Genomic DNA, 23,572 nt, shown 5'->3' with positions numbered 1-23,572 from the left:
TCTGCTGCTGAGTCATTTAACCTGAGAGGAAATACTGATTATCTACGTTCCCATTGCAGACAAAATCCAGATGTTAGTGAGTGTTCATGTGTTTTTAGACCATTGGAAAAGGGACTTAAGTCATCTTAGGCTCATATCAACTCATTTTGCAAATTTCATCCTTCTTCCCCTCCATTTCTTTTCTTCTCTCCTTGTTCACTCTATTCCAAGCATCCCCTGTCCGTCATTACCATTCCCTCTCCTGTTCCCTGATAATTGTCCTCTTCCTCAAGCTGTCAGGAAGCATTATAGCCTAATGTTCTCCCACAGCCAAAATACAGCAGGAGACCATTTCACCCCCCCTCTGCCCATTTCCCCCTCTCCACCCTATGAAAACTATCAAAGAGGGGCACAGGCTGTGAGTGGCAGAGCGTGCTGTGGAGGAAATGGGGATTTATGTAGCAGCGAGGAGACAGCGTCTAATGTTATAGCTTTGTGTCAGTCCTCATACTGCACAGTCACTACGGAGCACAGACAAATACACACACACACAAACACTCACTTGCTCGCAGGCCGGTTTTATAAGTAACGGGGCCGGAGGAGATAGAAAAAACAAGGTTTATTGCAAGATGGCAACAAAAAGAAGAGGGGTGGATATTGAAAATGAGGGACAGGAGAGGGTTTATGTTTTCCAAGCAGTGAAGGATTTTAAACTCCTATCCATCATCCTGCAGGAGAAATAAAGGCAGACACACAGACTGTGGCCTGTGTGTGTGTTTGCTTAGACATGGGTGTTCTTTTGGGTGGAGCTGAAACATGAACACTGTTATTCTCTGTCCCTAATTATAGACGTGTGTGTGTGTGTGTGTGTGTGTGTGTTGGACTGGTGTGAATCTATATAATACCTCGGCATATTTATATCATGTCCATGCACCCACACAAACCAAGAGTATTTTTATCTCTGTGTTTCAGACTCAGTGTTATCTAAGCTGCCTGTGTGTGTGTGTGTGTGTGTGTGTGTGTGTGTGTGTGTGTGTGTGTGTGTGTGTGTGTGTGTGTGTGTGTGTTTCATAGACAGACACTTTGTGCCAGGTCATGTAGAGCTTCATCTGTTCCTCTAAAGAACAGAACACATTTTTCACAAACCCACAACACAGGGCATCAAGTAATGATCCTTATCTTGATCACTTATTGTCTAAAATATCTCAAAATAAAGAAAAACGCCTGTTTCAATTTCCTTTCACATGAGATGACATCTTCATATTGCTTGTTTTGTCTAATCAGTTCAACAGTTCAAATCCCCCAAAATAAGACAAACAAAAGCAATAATAATAATCACATTTGAGGGACTCACATCAGGGAATGTTTGCTTTTCCTTATAAATTATTAGTGTTGAAATTATGAATAAAAGATCTTGTTAATATCAGCTCTTCTTGATTCACTCTTTCTCACTCCACTGTTTCAGAATGGACTGTGATATTGCACAAGTGTAATTGCTTGTCAGTTAGTTATTTAATCAGTTGGTATACACATTTGCTGGGACACATGCTCAGTCTTTCCACCACCAACTGTAGCCGTAAAGTCCTCATTAGAACAACCCTCTGGTGGCTGATCATAAGAACGAGCATGCCCACACACACACACACACACACACACGCATGCTTTAACTCCCAGGCCTTCCACATCAGTTCCTCGCTGTCAGAGCGAGCTCATTACTGCCAGAATCCAGCCCTCACACTGAGCCAACCTGCTTCGCTATGCAGTGTTTTTACGCCGGCACAGAATGTCAGGTCGCTAAAAGCATCTGTGCTCCCCTTTTTCCTGCTGAGACAGAGAGGGCGGCAGGAAAAGAGACAGTTTTTTTCTTTTTTTTGGGGGGGGGGTTGTGAAGAGAAAGCAAATGTAGTTTTACTGAAAGGCCAGAGAGAGAGAGAGAGAGACTGGAGGGGTATATGGTACACAGGCTGAAAGGAGAGAGTGCGAGCTGTTAGTCAGCGGCTGGGAGGAGGCGTCACAGAATGTCTGGGATTCATCTCTTTTCCATGAGCTGTTACAGGACATTATTTACCACCTACAGTATCATTTCCAGCTCTCTCTCTGTCTGTAACCCGCTAGTTACAAGAGAGTGAATCACCATGTTAATCACTCTGTTGTCAATGACATGTGATTAGGTTCGCATTATTTCAGTTTACCCCATAAATACTGTTTGCCCACATAGCAGAACTAAAATGACACAGTAGCAGCACATTCTCCTACTTATAAATTACTTAGTACAGCTGAAATGTATTATTAGAATAAGCTTATTGCTGTGGCCTATTTTAGCATAAAGCCACAGTTTGCAAAAATACCCTAATGTTTTAGCAGGGGTGGAGGAAGAACTCACACATTCTACTCAGGTAAAAGTATTAATAAATAGTAAAATTAAATGGACAGCATTAACGTTTCTACTTGAGTAAAAGTAAGTTTAGCGGTTTACAACCGACAACCGCGCGGCACCACTGTTCTGTGGCACCACCCAGTTTGCCCCGAAAGGGTGCTGAGATCAACCAGTCACTTGAGGTCGACTTGTTGGTTTCCTCTGTATTGGAGTAAAAGTGAAAATTACCTGAAAATAAATCTACTAAGTCAAATTCAGACACATGAAAAACTACTGCATCTCATAATGTAGCCAGTGTGTAGGAGGCTGACTTGCACTCTGCCTGTTTGTCTCCAGTTAATAGTCTTTGTTTTGAATCGTCTTTGTGCTGATTTAGGCCACTTACATAATCACAGTTGTAGTGGTATGTTTGCTGTGTCTGTTTTTCCAAGCTGTTAAAAGCGGTGCATACACATGTAATTTGAGAATCAGGGCAGACACACGTTTCGATCTGGGTAGTGTTTTAGATATTGTTTACTGGTGAGGATAAAGAATAGCTGTCTCTCTCTCAGCTCCACCTGTGCTGTGACTCAGATTGTAACCTTGACAACCATGTGAAGGTCAGCAGGGGGGTGCCTTCAGACTTGACTGCTGCCATGGTGATAGCGGAGAGAAAAGGGGGGTAGCTGGAGCTTCTTTTATCAAACGTTGCTCACAGATGTAGGACATCAGAGGTTTGTTTTGCTCCTGTGTACGTGTACATGTGCGCTACGTGAGAGTGAATCAGTAAGATGCATTTGTATTGAGAGAGGAGAAGCATCAGGCTTTAGTGAACTTGAAGTTGAAAAGGTCTTAAAACTGGAACTAGTACATTAGTTCAATGACTCATTAACATGTATCGGCCTCAGTTTTAATAGGTAGGTATTTGTCTGAAGTGTCTGGCTGCAGCCAATTATACAAATGCCCTAAATTATTTTTCTCCGTCGCAGAGATAACGTAAGGAGTTTGTACATCTGTGGAAAGCTCGGAGTAGAACCACTGCTCCTTCATGTCCAAAGGGGACAGTTGAGATGGTTTGGGTATCTTATCAGGATGCCTCTTGGGCAGCTTCCATTAGAGGTTTAACAGGAATGCCCAACTGGTATGTGACCCAGGGGTAGTCCCAAAACTCTGTTGACTTTCCCAACTCCGCACATCCGACCAATGACTGCATGAACTGGTCGGCTTGTCGGATTATTGGGTTTGGAAGACATATGTGGGGGAGGGCCTTTCAGACACTGTTGGACAATCACTTCATCTACATTATACAAACACCCTAACAGATACTAAATCTGACCTTATACATGGCACCAGATCTAAGAGTTTCCATATTCGGTTGCTGTTGTTGGGATCATCATGGGATTGTGCTGTATTCCATCCTAAATCCACAACATATATTGACAACCTAAATCTGTTATTCTGATACATTGTTGATCATTATAAAATGAGAAAGCAATAAAACCTTATCTTACTGAGTACATTCATTATGGTTTAATGGATAACGTATCAGCCATTAGGATCCCTTGACTTTCTATATCTCTGACTCTTTTTTTATCTGCTATTTCTCGCTTGGCTTTACTGCCTCCTTCTTATGCCTGTAATCTCAGCATAAAATTGAGAGTCGCAGTTGCTTTGCTTTCACTGAAAGGAAGGAAAACAAGTTTATCACAGGTCAGTGTCATGCACAGATAATTATATCGAAGGTCAGTGTGACAGGATGGGCAATGTTCCAGTCTGCCCCAACTTGGCCACACATAGAGGACCAAATCAGAGCCAGCGAGGTGCAGGGTTGAGCGGGGGAGATCAGAGCAGGGAGTTCATCGATCCACTTCCAGCTCATTAAACCCAGGAGTGGTGTTATAGGGAAAAGCAGCGTCACCCAACAGAGATCAATATCAGATAGAGAGATTTGGCTGAGAGGAGGAATGAAATAACACAAGCTATAGCTGCTTTGCCAAAATAAAAATGACAAAAATGAAAGCTGGAACAGATGTTTAAGGTAACGGCATCTGGATGTTACATCGTCCGCGCTCTTGTGCAGAATCTGTTTCACTGCTGGAATGAGGAGGAAAACAGGGACTTGTCAAAAAACCTATGCAGCACTGCAGGTTAAATGATGCACCAATTAAATAAATGAATATTAGAAAACTAAAGAAAATTATGATTATAATGATTGTTGAAGACTTTTGTTAAGAAATAATGTAACATGTTCTCAGTTTGTAAAGTTTCCAATAATGTAAACATGAAAACAAATAATAGAATAATTAAACCACTAAATGTGAGAGAAAGTTTAGCATGACCACCCATAACAATAATAAAAACTAGAATTAGGTCAAATCAAGAAATGCGGTCCAAGAAAAGTAAATTTTCACCTTTTTCTGTCTTGTAAATTTTAAGATTTAACATTATTTGGTTTTGGATTGATCGTTGGACTAAACAACAAATGAGTCGGGGTGGAGAGATGGAGAAGGGGACGATTAACTGAGTTTGTTTGCCTGCATTTGGATTACAGAGCGACCATCTGCCACTGTGGGATTATAATCTGACAAAAACAGACAGAAAATGAGGAGGAGCTGTGCATGCACCGTGCAAAACAGTACAACCAAACTCTAAACTAAACGGTTTAAATCTCTGCTAAAAAAGCATTCAAGGTTCAATACCAGCCATGTTTTAGCTTTTAGAGTTTTACAGTGTTGCAGCATCCTGTCTTTGACTATTCGGGCAGCACAGATAGAGATTAAGATAAAGATGAAGGTATGAAAGTCATTCCTCTGCCCTTCTCCCTCTCCTCTCTGTCTGGCATGACTCCATACGAAACACCAGATTGACATCTCGACCCTGACCCACACTGCCCACACGCTCTCTCTTCACCCCTCCCTCCTTTTTCCACCATCCCCTACTGGCCGACTCTGCACACACGCAGCCCAACGGCTCCTCCCCCTCTTCAGCCAGAACCAGACGGAGAAAGGCAACCGGGAGTGTACTCTGCGTTTCACTGCTCCACCTCCCTCCCCTCTCTGCTTCTCCCTCTCGTTCTCACACCCCTCCTCCAGTCTATCACTGCCCTCCCTCTTTTCAGCTTTGGGGAAGCAGCGATCGAACCCTGCCTTTTCAGACAGACCACAAAACAGGCAGGAAAAGAGAGATTTTAAAAAGCAGAGAGCAGGTGAATGAGGGAAGTGACTGGAGAGACAAGCAGGAGAACTGATTTATAGTTTGGATCAGGGATCAGGGTGGTAGGATCCCCCCCTCCTCGCCTCCTCTCCTCTCGCCACTGCTGGAATACCACCGCAGGGCTGGGGATCTTCTCTCAGTCCCGCTCCTGTTCCCCCCAGCTCAGCCAGCTCAGCTGTAGGATGCTGTGAAGGATGGTCCACCAGGAAAACTGTTCTTACAAGGTACTTCTCAGAGATTAAGGACATGTTGCATAGTCTAATTGTTTATTTGGCATTTTTACAAGCACTTAAGCAGATTTTTCTGCTGTTACGCTGCTGTTTGTGTGAATATCATGTTTTATCTCTTTCATTCAGCTTATCGTGAGTCCTTGAGCATCAAGTTGAAACTAGGTTATGTTGTTGCCGAGCCTCGGACCTCTGTCTTCTATGTGATTGTGCTGTGAATCTGATGTCTGGCCCGTTGCTAAGAGAGCACTTGACTCAAGGGAATAATGTCCTTCCTCCTCCTCCTTCTCCTCCTCATCCACCTTCATCAATTCATTTCAAGAAGGCATGAGTCGTGTCAGCACTGAACTGTGTGTGTGTGGATTCCAGGCTGTGAGTTTCCTGCAGAGGAGGCATCTTATTCAGTTTACATTCCAAGAGAATTTGAATGCCTGCTTGCAGGGTTGTGTATATGTGTTTCTACGAATGTGTCATTCTTGTGGGACATGCAACAGCAGCGTCCCACTTTATTTGACAAGGAATAGGGAGAAATGGGGCAGTCGTGATTAAAAGAAAGTGAGTGCAACACAGCTGTATATCCTCTCTTCTTACAACCAGCTTCGGCAGGGTGGAAAGTCTGCAATGCAGTGGAGATGGAGAGTGATGAAGGGAAAAAAGCAGGGGAGGTGGATGAAAGGCAAAATTAGATGAACTGAATATGTCGGGGGAGGTATTGAGGATGAAGGATGGAGCTTCTTTGATGGAGGGAGGAGAGAAATACATAAAAAGCTGCAGAGAAAGTGATGAGAAGGAAACATGGGAGTTCTGGAGAGATGGAATGCCCTTGTGGGCGTATTTGATGTGTCTCATCAATGTGCATCCTAAAATCTGAGAGTTTTATTTTTACCTTTAACCATTAAATATACTTTTGGGGAGACGCATTTTTAATACATGCACGAGAAAATGTGATTGTTTTCAGATATGTTCCTGTTTTCTTCAGGCTGGACTTGAAATTAGGTGCTTGACTTTCTGGAATTTTAAACATTTACAAACAAAGATTTCTTATCAATTCTGTGCACACAATTGTAATTCTTGAGATTAGGTTTTGCAAAATGATAAATTCCCCTGAGGTCGAAAGATGGAGAGAATTTAGCAAAAACCCCTGTGCCAATCTTGCAAATTCCACATATTTGTATTTGCATGTCAGGGTGGTAGATTTGTGCTTGTGTGAATGAGGGAGTAGTTGTGTAACAGGATAAGGATTTCCTGCCATGTTCTGGTGGTAGATAAAATCTAGATGGGGCGACAGTAGAGAAATGGCAGGAGGAGGAGGGGGAAAGAGAAGCCGATAAACTGAGGAAAGTGACGCCAAAGGGGCAACAGAGATGAAACAGAGGCAGGAAAACCAAAGGATGAGGTTGAGATACAAGGAGAAAGAGAAAAGCAGTGTATATACAGCTCTCTGAAGCAGCTGAGAATGAAGGAATCGGCCTCCCCTAATAAAGGCCATTAAAACAAAAAGTATATGTTCATAAAATTGCTTAATGAAAGTATGACATGGCTCTGGCACAAGGGACATACCAGAAATGAAAGATGGAGCAAATAAGAGAAAGGAATGAGAGCGGTGAGCAGAACAGAGGGTTCAGCCTCTGATAACAGCAACTCTCCAGAGGCCCCTCAATTAGACTGGTAACCTGGCAACCAGCAGGCAGACAGCGCCCCTCACACGCAAATAACACACACACACATATACACACACATATGCACACATCAAAGGATGGAAAGAAGCAAAGGGCAATGGGGGAAAGAAGAGAGGAGAGGGAACGAGTGAGGGGTTTAATGAGGAAATGAAATGGACAAGGAGTAGAAAGATTAAGTGGAAAACGAGTGAGGTGTTTTCCCCGTCTCTCGGTGTGTCTCCTGGGACAGTCCATGTTCTTGGGGTGTATCTGCGTTGTTGTTTTCTCCTGCTCTAGTTAAGGTGTGGTCTGTCTGGCCTTGGCTTTTGATGGTTCCACGCGAAGTAGAGGACAAACTCTAGGAGAGGAAACGCAGAAAGAAACACTCCCTTGTTCCTCTCATAATGTTTGAGGCAGGTTTCCATCTAATGTAAGAAACCATTTGCCAATTAAATCACCCGCTGACCTGCGGAAAAAACAATAATTCAACCAATTGACCGACAGTTAACTGAAACCACCTATCGATTTAAACCCTGTCGGTTTTGCAAATTAACCACAAGGCCAAAAAGAGCATATAAAGTCAACAAGAATAACCAAACGTCTGCTGAGGCCATCTCCTTCACCATGATGCTTGCTCTTCATTTCATTAAGTGCTTAAGTGAGCTCAAAGCACGCTGTTCCTCTGCGTGTTTATTGGAGGCATCATATGTCATCCTGTTTTCAGATGCTCATGTAACTCTATAAATCTTGTGCTGTCGGCAGCGGTTGGAGCAAGAGGATGAAGAAGGGTGATGGGGAGATTTATCCCCCCGGCCCCAGAGCGTCCTCTCCGGCCGTACATAGCCTGTCAGCTTGCCAAGGCCTGCGAGCCCTGAATGAATCCTGAATCCTGTCACACACAGTATTTGTGTGAATTAAGTGGGGTCGGAAAAGTGGTTTTAGACTTGTGGACCCCACTGTACTGACTGTGTTTTGCATATGTGCCCACAAGCTTATGCAGTTGTTGTTTTTTCCACGCTTGACTTGAGAAGGGTGAAGGAGAACTCCAGTGTCTGTGTAACAGTATACGAGGTGTGGCCGGATGAATTATAAATGAGGAGCAGCAGTACAGTAGATGTGTCTGATGGATCGTCCTAGAATGACAGAATTAATCGATGGAGGCTGAATAATAAAACCACAATGTGGGATTGCAGACATTATGAACTCCTCTAGTTTGCCAGGAAATAGTTCTAACATGCAACATCTGCAGATCCGAATTTCCAATTACATAAACATGACATCGATATCAAGCTTGTCATTACACTCTCATACTAGAACACCAGTCCTCTTAAATTATGGATCCACACCAAACGTTAATGGGTTCTTCCCTGACTCGTACCACATCCTTTCACCAAGTTTTGTGGTAATCCATCACGTACTTTTCTGCGTATTCTTGCTTACAACCAACAAACAGACTGGGGTGAAAACATAATTATTTTACACCCATATTTGGGTGTCTTAGTACACACCCAAATAACATGACACACAAGTCATCCATATTAACTGCTGTTTTTGGAGTCATAGGATTGTAACTGGTTTGCGTATCGTCTCAGCAATCCTCTTTTTTTCCTCTTACACAAGCGTATATACTTTCCTTATTCAATAACATGTGTCAGAAACTTCAGCTCCATCCAGCACTTGCCTCTGTATGATTCGACGGACTTCCCGATGGGCCGCCCTGTGCTCCTCCAGCAGCCCAATTTGTTTGGAACACAGAGCCATCGCCATGGAGAAATTCTCACCACGTTGCTATGGCAGCAGCCCCCTTTTCTTTTCCTCCCCTTTCCAAAATAAGATCTCCCAACATTCCCTGCATATGTGTCAGTAAATGTGATGTGGTTTTACAGTATCACACACATACACACATTAAAGTATAATGTGATTGTTTGCAGATATCGAATGTACAAACAAACATGGAGTGGGTGTCATAAAAAGAGCGAGTGCATCGGTGCAAGTGTAGGTGCGTTCGTATTAATATGCTCATGCACAAACACACACACACTCACAGACACAGCGCCATTGGCCTTGGATCCGAGGCTTACAGGAGGTGCCAGGAACCTTCTCTCCCACAGTCACCCTCTGTTCACTTGGAACAATAAGCCATTCTGTGTGTGTGTGTCTCTCTCACACACTCACTCACTCTCTCAGCTGACCCGACAGTCAAGCCACCCCACCGACCTGTGTGCATGTCTATGTATGTATACCCGTTTTTGTTACCTCTCTAGGACCTTTTCCAGTATAACACTGAACTTTTCGGGACCAGTGGACCGCATGGGGACCAAAGCCTGGTCCTAATGAAGTGAAATATAATTTCTGAGGTCCAGGTCAAGGTTTAATGAAGAGAAGATGTAATTATGGTTAAGTGAAAGTTAGGGTAAGAAGGAATTTGTCATGGTTAGGGTAAGAGTAAAAGGTTTGTGTTAGGTCCACAATGAATGGAGGTGTGTGTGTATGTGTGGGTGTGTGTGCACCTTTGCAAGTGTGTTTGTAGATTCCCTCTGCATCTGCAGCTCAGGTAAATCCCATTTGAATCAGCGGTGACTTCACCTTCACTATGAAGTCAGACTCAGTAATGAAGCAGAGAACCAGAGGGGCCGACTCTACCCCACCCCTCAGCACCCCTGCTCACACTCACGACTAAAGCTGTGTGTGTCTGTGTGTGTGTGTGTGTGTGTGTGTGTTGTCTGTATTGTCCATGGCAGCAGCAGCGGTCCATGTGTGGGTGTATTCAGGAGACAACCATAGACAATTCGCTTTACTGTACCCATAATCCTTAGGGATCAACACAGACTCAAACCCACTTCCTATTTCTTTCTTTATTCTATTCCTTATTGCGTGTGTGTGTATGCGTGTGTGTGTGTGTGAGTGTGTATGCGTGTGTGTGCGTGCACATGTGTTGAAATGCTCTTTGATGTTATCATGCAAATGCATTATTTCCCAACTGTCTTCAACTGTGAAGTTATTCTCGTCATCCTCTCTGCCTCTCTCTCAGCAGAGTAGCAGATGAATGTGACTCGTGTTTATCAGAATCACTTGGTATTCTCTTCCCTTCTCATCTTTCTTCTCTCATCTCAGTTGAATCCTTTTGTCCTTGGCCATTTTATTTTTTTAATCTCATATCTCTGTCTTCCGTTTAGATCCCCGACTGTTTAGCAACGTTCATCTTCTGAAAACCTCCCAACGCAGAAAACCTTGAGAAAAAAAATAGTAATTCAAATTTTAAAAGGTTTTTAAAAGCATTATTTTTAACTGTAGTCTAGCCGTGTTTTCTGTCCCTTCACAGAAATCATCTGTTTCATTCCAAAATGTTCCAAGCTGTATGTCTGTGTGCAGTGGATATATGTAGCTTTTAACAAGGGGTAACCTGGGAAAATATTAAATGGTAGTATCACCAGCATTTGCAGGGTAATTGTAGGTTAGGTAATAGTAATAGATTAACAGTAATAGTAATAGATTAATTAATAAAGAATACAATTTCTTATATATGTTAATAAATCTCAAATAAGAAAAACAGACAATCTACTAATTAAGTAACTGTGTAATGTTTGAAATCAGAACCACTGTAATATCTTACTTTTATGATTCCAAAAAATATTTTCCATGATCCCTTTTTCTATTTTTGTTTGTATGTACAAATGAAAATTGGACAATTTATTAATGTTCAAGGGAGTCATAAAGCTTATTCCATCTCTACAGGGAATCGGTGAAAAGTGACGTCAAATAAAATGGTAGTTTCGGATAGCTTTGTAAATTAAAGAGAAGAAGTGTTGAGTGATAATAAATCTAATTTAATTTTGGCGAGACTTTCAGACGGGGTCGAACTCTGTCCATCTTTGGTTTTAGAGGGATTTATCGCACAGGAAGGCTTTTATTGCACTTAACTTAATGAGATGCTAACCTGTCTCTGCTGGGTGTGTGTGTGTCTGTGTGTGTCTGTGTGTGTCTGTGTGTTTCTGTGTGTGTCTGTGTGTATGTGTGTGTTAGTGTGAAGTAATGTTCCCCTGCAGTGTCATATTCTGCTGCCATATGTGGATATAATTTTCTGTCTGGGCGGTTATGACAAATACATGAGTCATGGGTCAATAGCGTCTCTCAAAGATGAGATCAGTGCACACTACGGAGAGATTAAGAATGTTAGTCACCGATTCATGGCACAGGAAATATCTGTGTATGTGAGAGGGTGTGTGTGTCTGTGTGTGTCTGTGTGTGCATGTGTATGCCAGACTAATGGGCCATTGTGCTCTGTCAGAGTTTATTCAGCTGGCCGGGGCTGATGGCTTTGGAGTCCAGACAGACACACTATTTTTACCTTAGCAGGAAGGGGGAGCACAGCACCTCCTCTGTTACATAAACTCCAATATTTTCACATTCATTTCCCCCTCTTAAAAACAACATTTAAGATAATCTCTCTTTTCACAATAAAACACAAAAACTATTCTGGATAGAAGGGATTGGAAGCGAGAGAATAAATGGGACAGGTAGTGTCCACGAGAGGCTGCGGACACACACAGGTCATCCAAACACACACACATGGGCTCACACAGCATTAACACACACACACACACACACACACACTCACACAGTATTGCTATCCCATTGCTGAGGTGTGTATTTCCAAACTGGTGGTAAGCAGCTGCTGTCCTCACGTCAGGGTGTTAAACCAGAGAAAAAACCCCAGAGTGAGTTTCTCCTCTCCCTCCTCCCTGCATGCTGCTCTCTCTGGCTGTGAGAGGCCACCCTGTCCAGAGGGTGGAAGGTAGGGAGGGTCTAGAGAGCACTTACCTCTGACCATTGTGCTTTCATCAGTCCTGTGGGAGAGGCAGCGATCCTACACAGGCGTAGTAGTCAGAAAGCGCAGGGAAGGGAAAGAGAAATGGTGTCACAACATGTTAGAGAATGATAAGGAGTAGATTTTTGACTGGGAGGATGATGTGCACTGACTGGTCCCAACCTCAAGAGTCGGTGTGGACTGACCCACTGACTGGGAAGTAGAACAGGAAAGGACAGGACGATAGGAGAGGGAGGGAGCAATGAGGGAGGCGCTGGATAATATGGATGGATGTGGTGGAGTGGATGATGTCATCAGGCAAGCGTCCAGTCTCTACCTCAGTGATGACTACAAAGAGGTAAAGGGCCATGTTGTGTATTTGTATGTGTTTTTGTTTCCATGGTCCAGTTCTTATTTATAAATTAATTGTAACCAAAGCATGCTGGGGTCTGGTCAAATACCAGCTGCAAAAATGTAACATTTCTATGGTTGTCATGTGTTACGTTACGTGTTGGACTATTTCTTGGTCGGAAGCTGAGGCTAGCACCAGCACAACACAGTGGCACCCGGAAGTGTTCTTCCAGCACATTACACCTAAACCCTGCAACATGTTCGTTTTTCATTCTAATAGTTTAAGTATGAAGACTCATTTATGCTGCCTAGACCTATAAAAAGAGATATGTCCATTTCAGACGATGCAATCAACCATGCGTCTGGTTATTAAGCAATATATCCACTAGAGGGCAGCGCAGAATCGAGAGTTTCTGACATCAACAAATATTGTAACATGGAGAAGGTTGTGATAAAAGCTTGTATTTGTCCCTGAGACCTGATGAAGCAACATCATACAGATGCCTAGCGATTCACACCAACTCTCAAGTCTTTCCTTGAAACATTCCCCCATTTTTTTTCACCTTGTTTGGTCATCTTGCTTGAACTATTGGCTACACTGCCCCCCTGCAATATACAGCGGAACTGTTCCATACAAATAGGCACAAATTTAACGTAGAAGGCTCTGTCCATTTCCATATACGTATCTGACTTTGAGCATAAGCAAGATTAAGCATGTTAGTTCGTGAGTTTGAAAGTAACTGGTAGGCAGATTTTGTTCAATTTGGGACAGGCTATCTAGTTGTTATCCTGTGTTCCTCCTCTTAATACTTAACTGAGCTAAGCTAAACTAACCTGCTGCTGGTTTCAGGCTCATGTTACAAAGACAGATAAAGCAATTGATAGAAATGTTCTCATGCAACTCTCGGCAAGAAATCAAAAAAGGTTGTTTCTCTCTGGTTTCTTGCCCAAAGACTTAGACTGATGTTATGCTTGATGTGTGGGTATTAGAGTGCTCAGATATTTGGGGCAAGGCTATGACCTAATGGTGTGAGTAACCAGGCTTTTCTTCTTAAATCTGCTGCATTCAGAGGGAGAAAAAGCAGATTCCCACAAACTCACAGTCTGGCCTTGTTGTGGAGAGAAGCTCAAATGTCACTTGGTGACCCATTGTCCTGTCTAAACCCACTTCATGCTCACCATCTCTCCTCCCTCCCTTTGTCATCCTCCCCTGTTTTCTTTATTCTTTCCCTTTATTCCACTGCAACCCTCCCCCATTCCTTTACAACCACCACACACACACACACACACACACACTCATACACAACTCTCTACCCACATGCTGAGTCGTTTTCTTGCAATCTGAGTGACAGGAGCAGCCTTGCACTGACCTGCGGCTGAACTGCATGAGGGGTCAGAGGTCAGGTCCTTTATCTGGGATGGAATGTGTGCCCTTCCTAGACAGACAGGTCTCAGATAGCACAAGAGAAGTCCATCTCACACATTTGCACAGACAGTTTAAGCCTTTAGCCATAAATGATAGTCTGTAGTCAGCATATTTGAAGGATTAGATCATAATTTTAGGAAATACATGTGTTTGTTTTCTAGCTAAAAGAAAAAAAAATGTCTTACATGCAGGACTATTTTAATGACTGTACAGATCATTGACAAACTGCCAACACAGCCATTAAGGGCAAGTTAGGGTTCAGGGATTAGTGCCTAACTTCAGCATGCTGACTGAATGAGCCAGAACAACCGACTCTATCACCTGAGCCACGGCCGCCTAAAAGGATGAGTGACACCCATGTCTGATCCAAGTCAGAGTAGAAACGGGTCAAAAACCTTTCTGGATCTTTCCAGGGGGAAAAAAATCTAACCTTTAGTTACCTTCCTGGAGTTGTATCGCCAAATGTCGATTCCTTCATATGCAATATATACTTACGTGTACATGTGTAGACTGGTTAAATGTAAGAATTCGAGAACATCTGTTTGAGCTGTAAAGTTATACAGCCCAGTCAAAACACACTCAGACACTCAGAGGAGACACGGTGACCTTGTATCTGTTTGCAGAGCTGTGAGCTCAGCAGCAGCTCACTGTCAGGCCTTGACATATCAGAGGTGAAGCTGTTTCTGTTTGGTTTCTCAACACCGCACACAGAAACACACACATAGCACTACCATACCTCTATGAAAACTTCAGTTTATTCTCAACACATTTAGTCCTATCCAGGTATTGTGAGTGTGTGTGTGTGTGTGTGTGTGTGTGTGTGTGTGTGTGTGTGTGTGTGTGTGTGTGTGTGTGTGTGTGTGTTTGTGTTTGTGTGTGTGTGTGAGAACAGTGGGTTCTTGTCCCCAGCCAGGGAGTGAGGTCTCGGTCGGTGAAAAGCCTCCATTGTGCATAACAGTGGGGAGAGCGTGTAGTGAAAAATGGAGGGAAAGAGAAGGAAGGAAAAAAATATATTACTAAATTTAAGGAGTTATGATTAAGGGTCTAATTTTATAGAAATAGTGAGTACTATAAAAATGAGACTGAAATCCAAAGCTGCTTTCAGACAAGCACTGAGCTTTGGGCATTTTCCAGACATTTTACAAAAGATGTGAGAACATAAAAGTTTGAGTCAGTTGCTCGGGACAAAGAGCACAAAAATTTGAGGTTGGACTGTTTGTCAGTGCAGATAATTTAATTCAACTCCTTCCTCTAATTTAGATTTTCAAGGAAGATTTGAGGGCTCAGAACAAGAGTGCTGTCGTCCATTGCCGAGGCTGAACCACCCTCGGCTGTGGATGAATGGTTGTGGAGTTGAGTGAAGGAGAAAATGTCTTTGTCAATGAGGGTTTTTCTGCTGAGAAAATTGCTTGGTGAATTTAAAGAAAACACAAATTAGCCCAATTTTGTTCGCCCCCAATCCAATTTGGACAGTGATGGCCCCCATGCTCAAGGCCAGGAAATGAACAAAAATCTCTCTCTCTCTCTCCCTCTCTCTCATTTAGTACATTACTCAGTCCAACACTTAAAAGGTTACAATAATATCTTATTTATGACCATTCCAGTATATGAGCCAATCAAAACATGCAAGGGTTTCACCTAATTCACCTAAAACTGAAACTGCAAGGTTTTCATTTCCTTCTGCAATAAAGAAAATTACTATACTTCACTCTTAATGAAGGAAGATCAATGTAATAGAACATACCTTTTTAAAAGATAATGACCTAAGATTGAAGATGAGCTTCCAGTAATGGATTTGTAGAAAAGTGAAGAGAGGCAGGGACTTGTATTTACTCCCCGTTTCACACCTCCATCTTTTAGTGGTGTTTTTCTCACAGTCGTAATTGGTTTATGGTGGTGACTGTTTCACCAGAAACAGCCCACCAACACACACACACACACACACACACACACAGATATGTAGTTTAACAGATGAGACATTCAAAGTTGGGTTGTCAGGCGGGTGTGAGATGCAGAGAGAGAGAGTCCTTTATGCTGGTACAGCTGCAGACCAGTAACTTGTGGTGCTCTGAGTTTTTACACACTTGAGAATGTAATGTTCTACCATTGATTTCATCTGCGATGTTGTATCTTGACTAGTTTGTAACTGAGACAACTGAAAAGCTATCATCAGTTAATCAAACATATTTATATATATTGAATTATATTTTCAGTAATTTTCAAATAACGGAAAATCCCAAACCTTTCCTGGAAACAAGACACTTAAAGATGTCCACTTTGAAAGATGAACTGCTTTCTGACATTTTGTGGACTGAATAATTAGTCACAAAAAATAATCAGCAAATTAGTCAATAATGGAAATACTTTTATATAGTTCAACCAACTACCAGAAAAAACTTTTGACTTTCCCACAACTCACATCAAACATTTTGTATATGCAGAACAAACACTGATCTGATGACTGCATGTCATGAGCAGCTCTGTGCAAAACTGTGTGTATTTATAATAATATATAGTTATAATGACAAATATTATAGCAACGATTAGTTTGTCCTTGAGGGCTGATGAGCGAACCAGTGGCCATGTGGGAATTTATTGGATTTGTGTGTTGTGTCTCACTTAACTGATCGCTGAACATAAACAAAATCATTGATCAATCAATCAAATTTTATTTGTATTGCCCATATTCACAAATCACAATTTGTCTCATAGGGTTTAACAAGGTGCGGTATCCTCTGTTCTTAACCCTTAACAAGAGTAAGAAAAACGACCAAAAAAGCTTATTAAGAGGGGAAAGACAACGTAGAAACCTCAGAGAGAGCCACATGTGAGGGATCCTTTTACCAGGAAGGACAGAACTTAAATAAATGTTACGTGTAACTCGTGCTTTTCCAACTGGTGCGTGTGTAATGGAAAAAGTGTGTCAATGTTTAAAGTATTTGTACATTAGCAATGGTTTGTGAGTAGGTGTATTGTATGTCCAATCATAGTCCATGACGGTCTGTATTTTATATAGTGCTTTTCTAGTCTTGATGACCACTCGCACTTTACAGTACAGTTTTGCCGTTTACTCATTCACACCCATACAGTGCATCTATTGGTAGCACTTTTTTCTATGAGGGGCAATTCCCCCCCCCCCCCCCCCCCCCCCCGTACATTAGCACACAACACTATCACAGTTTTGAAACTGAGCTGTATTCACTCACTGATCCCTCTTCCGTGGCACACTTCCTTCCCAACTGCTCCACAACACAGCCCTCCGTTTTTGTTGTTTCTAAACCTTCACCACACGGAGGGAGAAAACGGTTGAGAGAGCTCGGTGAATCTGCGGCTTCTGCTTTTATCTCATGTGCAGAAACTTGACACACAGTGTGTCAGCTGTATTGTAGTCAGTGATGTATGTGAACAAGAATGTGTTTGACCTGCACTGCACCACACAGGCTGCTGCTGCACCTTTGAAGCTCTCAAGTGTGTTCATCTTGACTCCCCAGAACACACACACACACACACACACACACACACATACACACACTCTCACACACTTGCTTAAGGGAACAGTGCCAGGCCCACTCTTCAACAAATATTAGTGTGTGTGTGTGTTTGTTTGTTTGTTTGTGTGTGTGTGTGTGTTTGTGTGTGTGGCATCTTTGTGAGGACAGTTTGACGTTGTGAGGACATTTTGTCTGGTCCTCAGAAATTCAATGGACTTTTTGAGGGTTAAGACTTGGTTTTAGTGTTAGAATTAGGCTTAGGGTTAGGGTTAGGCATTTAGTTGTGATGGTTAAGGTTAGGGTAAGGGGCTAGGGAATGCTTTATGCCAATGAGTGACCTTACAATTATAGAGAATTTGTGCGTGTATCATAGACTGTATATAAAGAGGCATGTATGCATAGGTGTGTGTGTGTGTGTGTGTGTGTGTGTGTGTGTCTGTGTGCTGGCAGTGCGTCTTGCGGGCTCTTGTGTGGAGTGGGATTATGTTAATTTGTCCTTGGTGTAGGCACTCTCACCAACGCCTGCACACAATTGTCAAGAGAAACAGACAGAAAGAGGAAAAGAAGCAGTGAAGAGATAGTTGAGAAAATGAGTGGGAGAGAGGTGAGGGTGCGATGAGCGTTTTGGAGAGAGAAGAGGAGAATGAACAACAGAGATTGCTTGATGGCGGAGGCCTGAGGATGAAGGAGAGGAGTGGGGCTGGATGGACATGAATGGAATTGGGGATAGTGGGAGAAAAGAGACTGAGAAAAACAACTGGTGAGGCTGAAAGAGGTGGATGAGAAAGGTGAAGGACTTGTTGAGGAATAAGGGGAATAATGAAAAATATACAGATGCAGAAAGGAGGACTTCTTCCTCACCTTTATTCTCCTCTTCTCTTCTTCAAGGGGTTTTTCATTTATTTCATACAGATCAGAAATGGGATGCAGGGAGGTGGGGAGGGGGAAATGAAGTCTCTGGCTGGATGTGAAGCAGGTGTTGATGTTACATGGTGTGTGTCTCCACCTTTAGCTTTTAGGAACTTCAAATCTTTTTAAACTGTCAAAAATAAAAAATAAAACAGTGTTTCCCTGCAAGGTTACACAAGATAATGATAGAGCTCTTAAATTTGTTGAGCAAGTTAAAAAAATGAATCACACAAAATGTAAACGTCTAAACCGCTGTTAGGGTTGCAAGGGCACATTGGGGGGGAGGCGGGGTTCACCTTGGATAGATGGCCAGCATGTTCCAGGGTCAACATACAGAGACACTCAAACACAAGTGGTCATCACTGTGTTAACGCATATGCGTCCAGGATGATACCAGGTCTGAACAGGGCCTTCGAGTCTCAAATCAAACTAAGGAAGCTGGGATATGAGGAAAACAATAGCAAGCACGGGGGAGAACACGCACAGAAATGCAGAAATGTTTAATGACAAAAAAAGCACGGAAATCTTATTTCACCCAAAGCACTACTGCCAAGGTTATTAACCTAAAATGTAATGTTGTCAATGCACAATATTTTTAACCAATCCATCATACAACTGTTTTCTGTAGTCTGACAACACAACACCTCACAAGTGGCACCATATGCATCTGATATGACATCAACGTGGCATCGTTATGTATCGCTTCCACTTTCACTTTGACAAAGCCTTAATGTAGCTCTTACTCTGTAAAACTTCCTTTTCCATCCTTTCCCAACTTCCTGTCTTTAGGGATTTCATTTGACGTAAAGAAGGGAAGTAGCTCTGCAGTGTTATGCTGGTTGTGCACCGTGTAACAGACCAAAAGCTTTTTACGCATTAGGTTTTAAAAGACCGAATGACAAAAGATCAAAAAGCTCTAATGCTTGTGTGCAACAGGAGCACGTGTGAAAAGTGTGTCAGATTATTTAATGCTTCCCATTTGATCAGGTACAGTCTCAGTTGTTTGCACCTCAGTTGGACGTGTTTACCTGCTCTCAGCATGTGCCGGTGTGTGTGTGTGTGTGTGTGTGTGTGAAGTGCTGCCAAACATGAGGCTGCGCTGAGTTAGGAATTCAGGATTGGGAGGAGGCCAAGCGAGAGTCCCTCAGGAACAGTTTTATTTTGGGCATTTGTGCATATTTAAACACGTAAACACGTATCGCTGCTTTTCCTCTGGAGCGCCCATCATGTAAACCTGTCCTGGTTTAGAGGACCTACTTTCTGTGGGAAAACAGCAGCACCTGCTGGTTAATTTTGGTACTGTCATCTTTAATGATCCCTGCTCAGACATTTCACGTTTTATTTCCATCACTTCATATCATATCTTATTAAAATAACGCAGAACATCGTCCTGCAAATTAAGAGGAGCTTGCTGTTATTAATATACTTGCACTTGTGATCTGGACTGAGAGAAAGTGCTCGGGGTAACAGTGTTTCTATTTGTGCATACAGCGAGTCATGTGGGGAGAGATGGTGTCAGGGTGATCTAACATGCCAGCAGCTAAATATAAGCACCTGGATTTCAGGTGCCATGACAACAAGCATCAACTCGCTTCAGTTGTCTTTGAAGAAGAAAACTAATCCCTGCTTCCCTGACCTCATGGAGAAACGACAACATTAATCAATCGAAATGAGCATTTAGCCTTGACTTAACCTTGTTGATCTTCTGTTTCAGGCCCAAAAGAATGAGAGGGAGTCCATCAGGCAGAAGTTGGCACTGGGCAGTTTCTTCGACGATGGGCCCGGCATCTACACCAGCTGCAGCAAGAGCGGGAAACCCAGCCTGTCCTCACGGTAAGACCTCTGACCTCTGCCATTTTAAATCTTTTATTACCAATAAACTCATGACTTGTAGCCGGAAAACACAAGTTTTTGTTTTGCTTTCCCCTAAGTCTCCTCAGATGGGCCGGCTGTATGGGAATCCTGTGAGTTAAATGTCAAAGGACTTGAGTTTCCTCTGAATGTAAAGGCTAAAAAGAAAAAAATGTACTGCCACAGTTCAAGAAAGGAAAGACAGGGAGGAAAAGTGACATGAAGCAGAGAAGATTTGTGCCGTGTCATCAACCCTTGTGACTTCCCACATTTGCAGACAATGCCACTGCCTCCTACACAGAACCTAACTGGAACTAGACATCCCGTAAACACATACCGTGTGTGTGTGTGTGTGTGTGTGTGTGTGTGTGTGTGTGTGTGTGTGTGTGTTGTGTGTGCATCCACATGATGACTGATAGTGATGCTTTAATGGCTCATTGATGATGATGCAGGGAAATAGTCAAATGTCAATCACTGTGTAAAAATATGGTACACTTGTCTGGGAAGCCCAGTCATAAACCAGTGACAGTCGATTATACTGGAGTATAAATACTATACATCTGCTCTAGATTTATATTCAATTCAATTCAATTCAATTTTATTTATATAGCGCCAATTCATAATTTACATTATCTCAAGGCACTTTACATTTAAAGGTCAAGACCTTAAAACAATATTAACAATATTGTGTTATATATATATATATATATATATATATATATATATATATATATATATATATATATATATATATATATATATCATGTAGAATCTAAGTTACAACCAGCATCAAAACAAAAAGTCAGTGGAAACTTTAGTGGCTTGTGCGATCTATTACATTTAAGCTACAGGGAACTTTTCGATGCAACTTTTCAATGAAAAACAAAATCGAACGCTCAGGTCCTATTTAAATTGGGAGTGATTGGATCTATACTGTGTAATCAATCAGCCCTGTTTGTAATTACTGCATCGAATAAGCAGATTATTGATCCACAGTGGGCTGGAGCTACACCTAGTGCTGCTCTGCTCCTCTGTGGCACAAAAACAACCCCACTGCTCACTTTCATCAGATTGGACCAGGATGGATCGATCCATATTGGAAACAAGAGGGGGAGATGATTAAAAACACGACCCCTTCCTTATTCTATCTTGAGCTGGTGCTGCTCTGACAATGAGCAGCTTCTGTCTTGTTGGGTTATTTTTCTACTTTTTGGTGCTTAATTCTCTCTTTAACTCACTTTGGTACAGTATGCATATTCATGGCACTCTAAATCCTTTATTGAGGCAAAGCACTTTGTTGAACTCACCTTAAGTGCTTTGTATTAGCTGCAGTGCTGTTGACATTGCTGTCTGTTCTGGCCCTGGTCCGAGTCAATTATCGAGAAGCAGCCAACACTGAAACGACTTGACTCTTATGCTAATATTAACTCTTCTCCCTCTGTTTCAACCCATCTCTGTCTGTGTCCGTCTCACCCGCAGGCTGCAGAGCGGGATGAACCTACAGATTTGTTTTGTCAATGACAGCGGCAGCGACAAGGACAGCGATGCAGATGACAGCAAGACGGAGACCAGCCTGGACACACCTCTGTCCCCCATGGTATGCACCGATGCCCCTATGTGAATTGTTTTACTGGCACTATTCATGACTTATAGAAGTTTGACTTATATCTTTAAACTGCTGTGTGTCGAGCAGTGAATGGGTTATCTATAAATCAGAGCAATAGCGGGGGCTTATTTGCTGCTTTGTGAGCGTCTTTTCTCAAGTTTTCTGGCCTGTTAGCTGATTCACGGGCAGCAAATGAGAGCTGAATTGGAATACGCTCACCCGGGGCTACGGATGACTGACCACATTAACCTTCTGTCAGCCCGAGACACATTTAACAGAAAGAGAGGGGAGGAAAAAAAGAGAATTATCATCTCTTCACATGTTCATCTTCTCTCTACTCTCGTCCCAGCTGATGTACTTTAACGTTCCTGTCAGTGTGTGGAATCTACATGTTTAAAAAAAGGCCAAGAATGCATAAACGTGAATCCTCTGACCTGGTCTTGTCTTTTCCTCTCACCCCTTACTTTTACTTTCCTTTTCTTCTTCCTCATTTCTTGTTGCCTTCGCTCTCTTCTTCATGTTTTATTCTACCTCTGCCATACTTGGCCTTTTCTCCCCCTGCAGTCCAAGCAGAGTTCTTCCTACTCAGACAGGGACACCACAGAGGACGACTCGGAGTCCCTGGAGGACATGGACTTCCTGAGTAGACAGAAGAAGCTGCAGGCTGAGGCGAAGCTGGCTCTGGCGATGGCCAAACCCATGGCCAAGATGCAGGTGGAAGTGGAGAAACAGAATCGTAAAAAGTCACCGGTGGCCGACCTGGTCAGTACTAGAAACCCATTGCTGTACTTTGGCAGTTTCTTCACTACCATGTAGTTTGGAGTAATTTCAAATGGTATTATATTGTAATTACAAGTACAACACAAAATTACACTTAAGTAAAAAGGAGGACACTTTTTCAAGATCTAAAGCCGCTTTGTTTGTTTTAACAGTGGGTTGTTCATAGTGAGGAAAGGGGATCACATGAGGAGGAATTATCACCAGACTCCGGATGCTGTAGTTCACTGCACCTTCACGGCAGTTTGCTTTATGCTGCCGATCCAGCATTAAACGACAGACCGACAAAATTAGTGACTGGAGTGAGTGGAACATCTGGCAGCCAAAAAGCCAGATGTTTTTCTCTGAGTTAGTGGAGAAGAGTTGGATTGCGGGACTTAAATTCATCTGTAGTTGCCACAACCACAACTCCATATTTGCTGGATGTGTAAAGCACCTGCTTGCTAGTTTTGTTAAACATAATAATCAAAGGGTAAATATGTTAGTATCATCTACAGCTTGTTTCCGCTGCCCCCATGTGGCCAAAGAAAAGTGGCTTAATGCAGGTTTTCAAATAATCATTAATAATATTTTGTATCGGGTGTCACCTGGTCTGTTTTTACAGGTTTTAAAGTCCTTCGACACCACCCAATGCCTACCAACACTTTTCTCTGTTACAGCATTGTTCAGAGAAGGTGCATAGAAATATTTGCTAGTAAACACTTCTTTACTCTTATAACTAGTTGGTTTCTGTATAAGCCATTAGGGCTTTTCTTTCTTTTTTTAAGCTTTATTAAACATTTAATTGTTTATGAACATATGGACACATTTAGAAACTTTAGGCATCACAACAAAGAAAATATGACATAAGAAAATACAGCTGAACAAATAATAACAATACATTCTCAAAATGTAACATTATAAATAATGAAAATAATAAAT

General features: G+C 42.3%; 1 protein-coding gene across 4 annotated transcripts in view; it reads left to right on the top strand.

The window, feature by feature from the left end:
• The window catches only part of schip1 (schwannomin interacting protein 1), a 42,095-nt gene that overhangs the window by 11,828 nt on the left and 6,695 nt on the right, over positions 1–23,572 (top strand). For 2 of the 4 annotated variants that reach the window (XM_020088528.2, XM_020088527.2), the window contains exons 3-5: positions 20,132–20,250; positions 21,748–21,865; positions 22,439–22,636. In XM_020088528.2, the coding sequence (XP_019944087.1) occupies positions 20,132–20,250; positions 21,748–21,865; positions 22,439–22,636 (435 nt within the window). Of the gene's footprint in view, positions 1–5,390; positions 5,773–12,234; positions 12,599–20,131; positions 20,251–21,747; positions 21,866–22,438; positions 22,637–23,572 lie in introns of those variants that run through there. The other 2 variants (XM_020088530.2, XM_020088529.2) reach the window with 2 other exon arrangements.

The sequence above is a fragment of the Paralichthys olivaceus genome, chromosome 11 (assembly GCF_024713975.1).
Source record: "Paralichthys olivaceus isolate ysfri-2021 chromosome 11, ASM2471397v2, whole genome shotgun sequence".
NCBI lineage: Eukaryota > Metazoa > Chordata > Actinopteri > Pleuronectiformes > Paralichthyidae > Paralichthys > Paralichthys olivaceus.
Note: the sequence above shows the minus strand (reverse complement) of the source record. Positions and strands in the feature narration are given on the sequence as shown.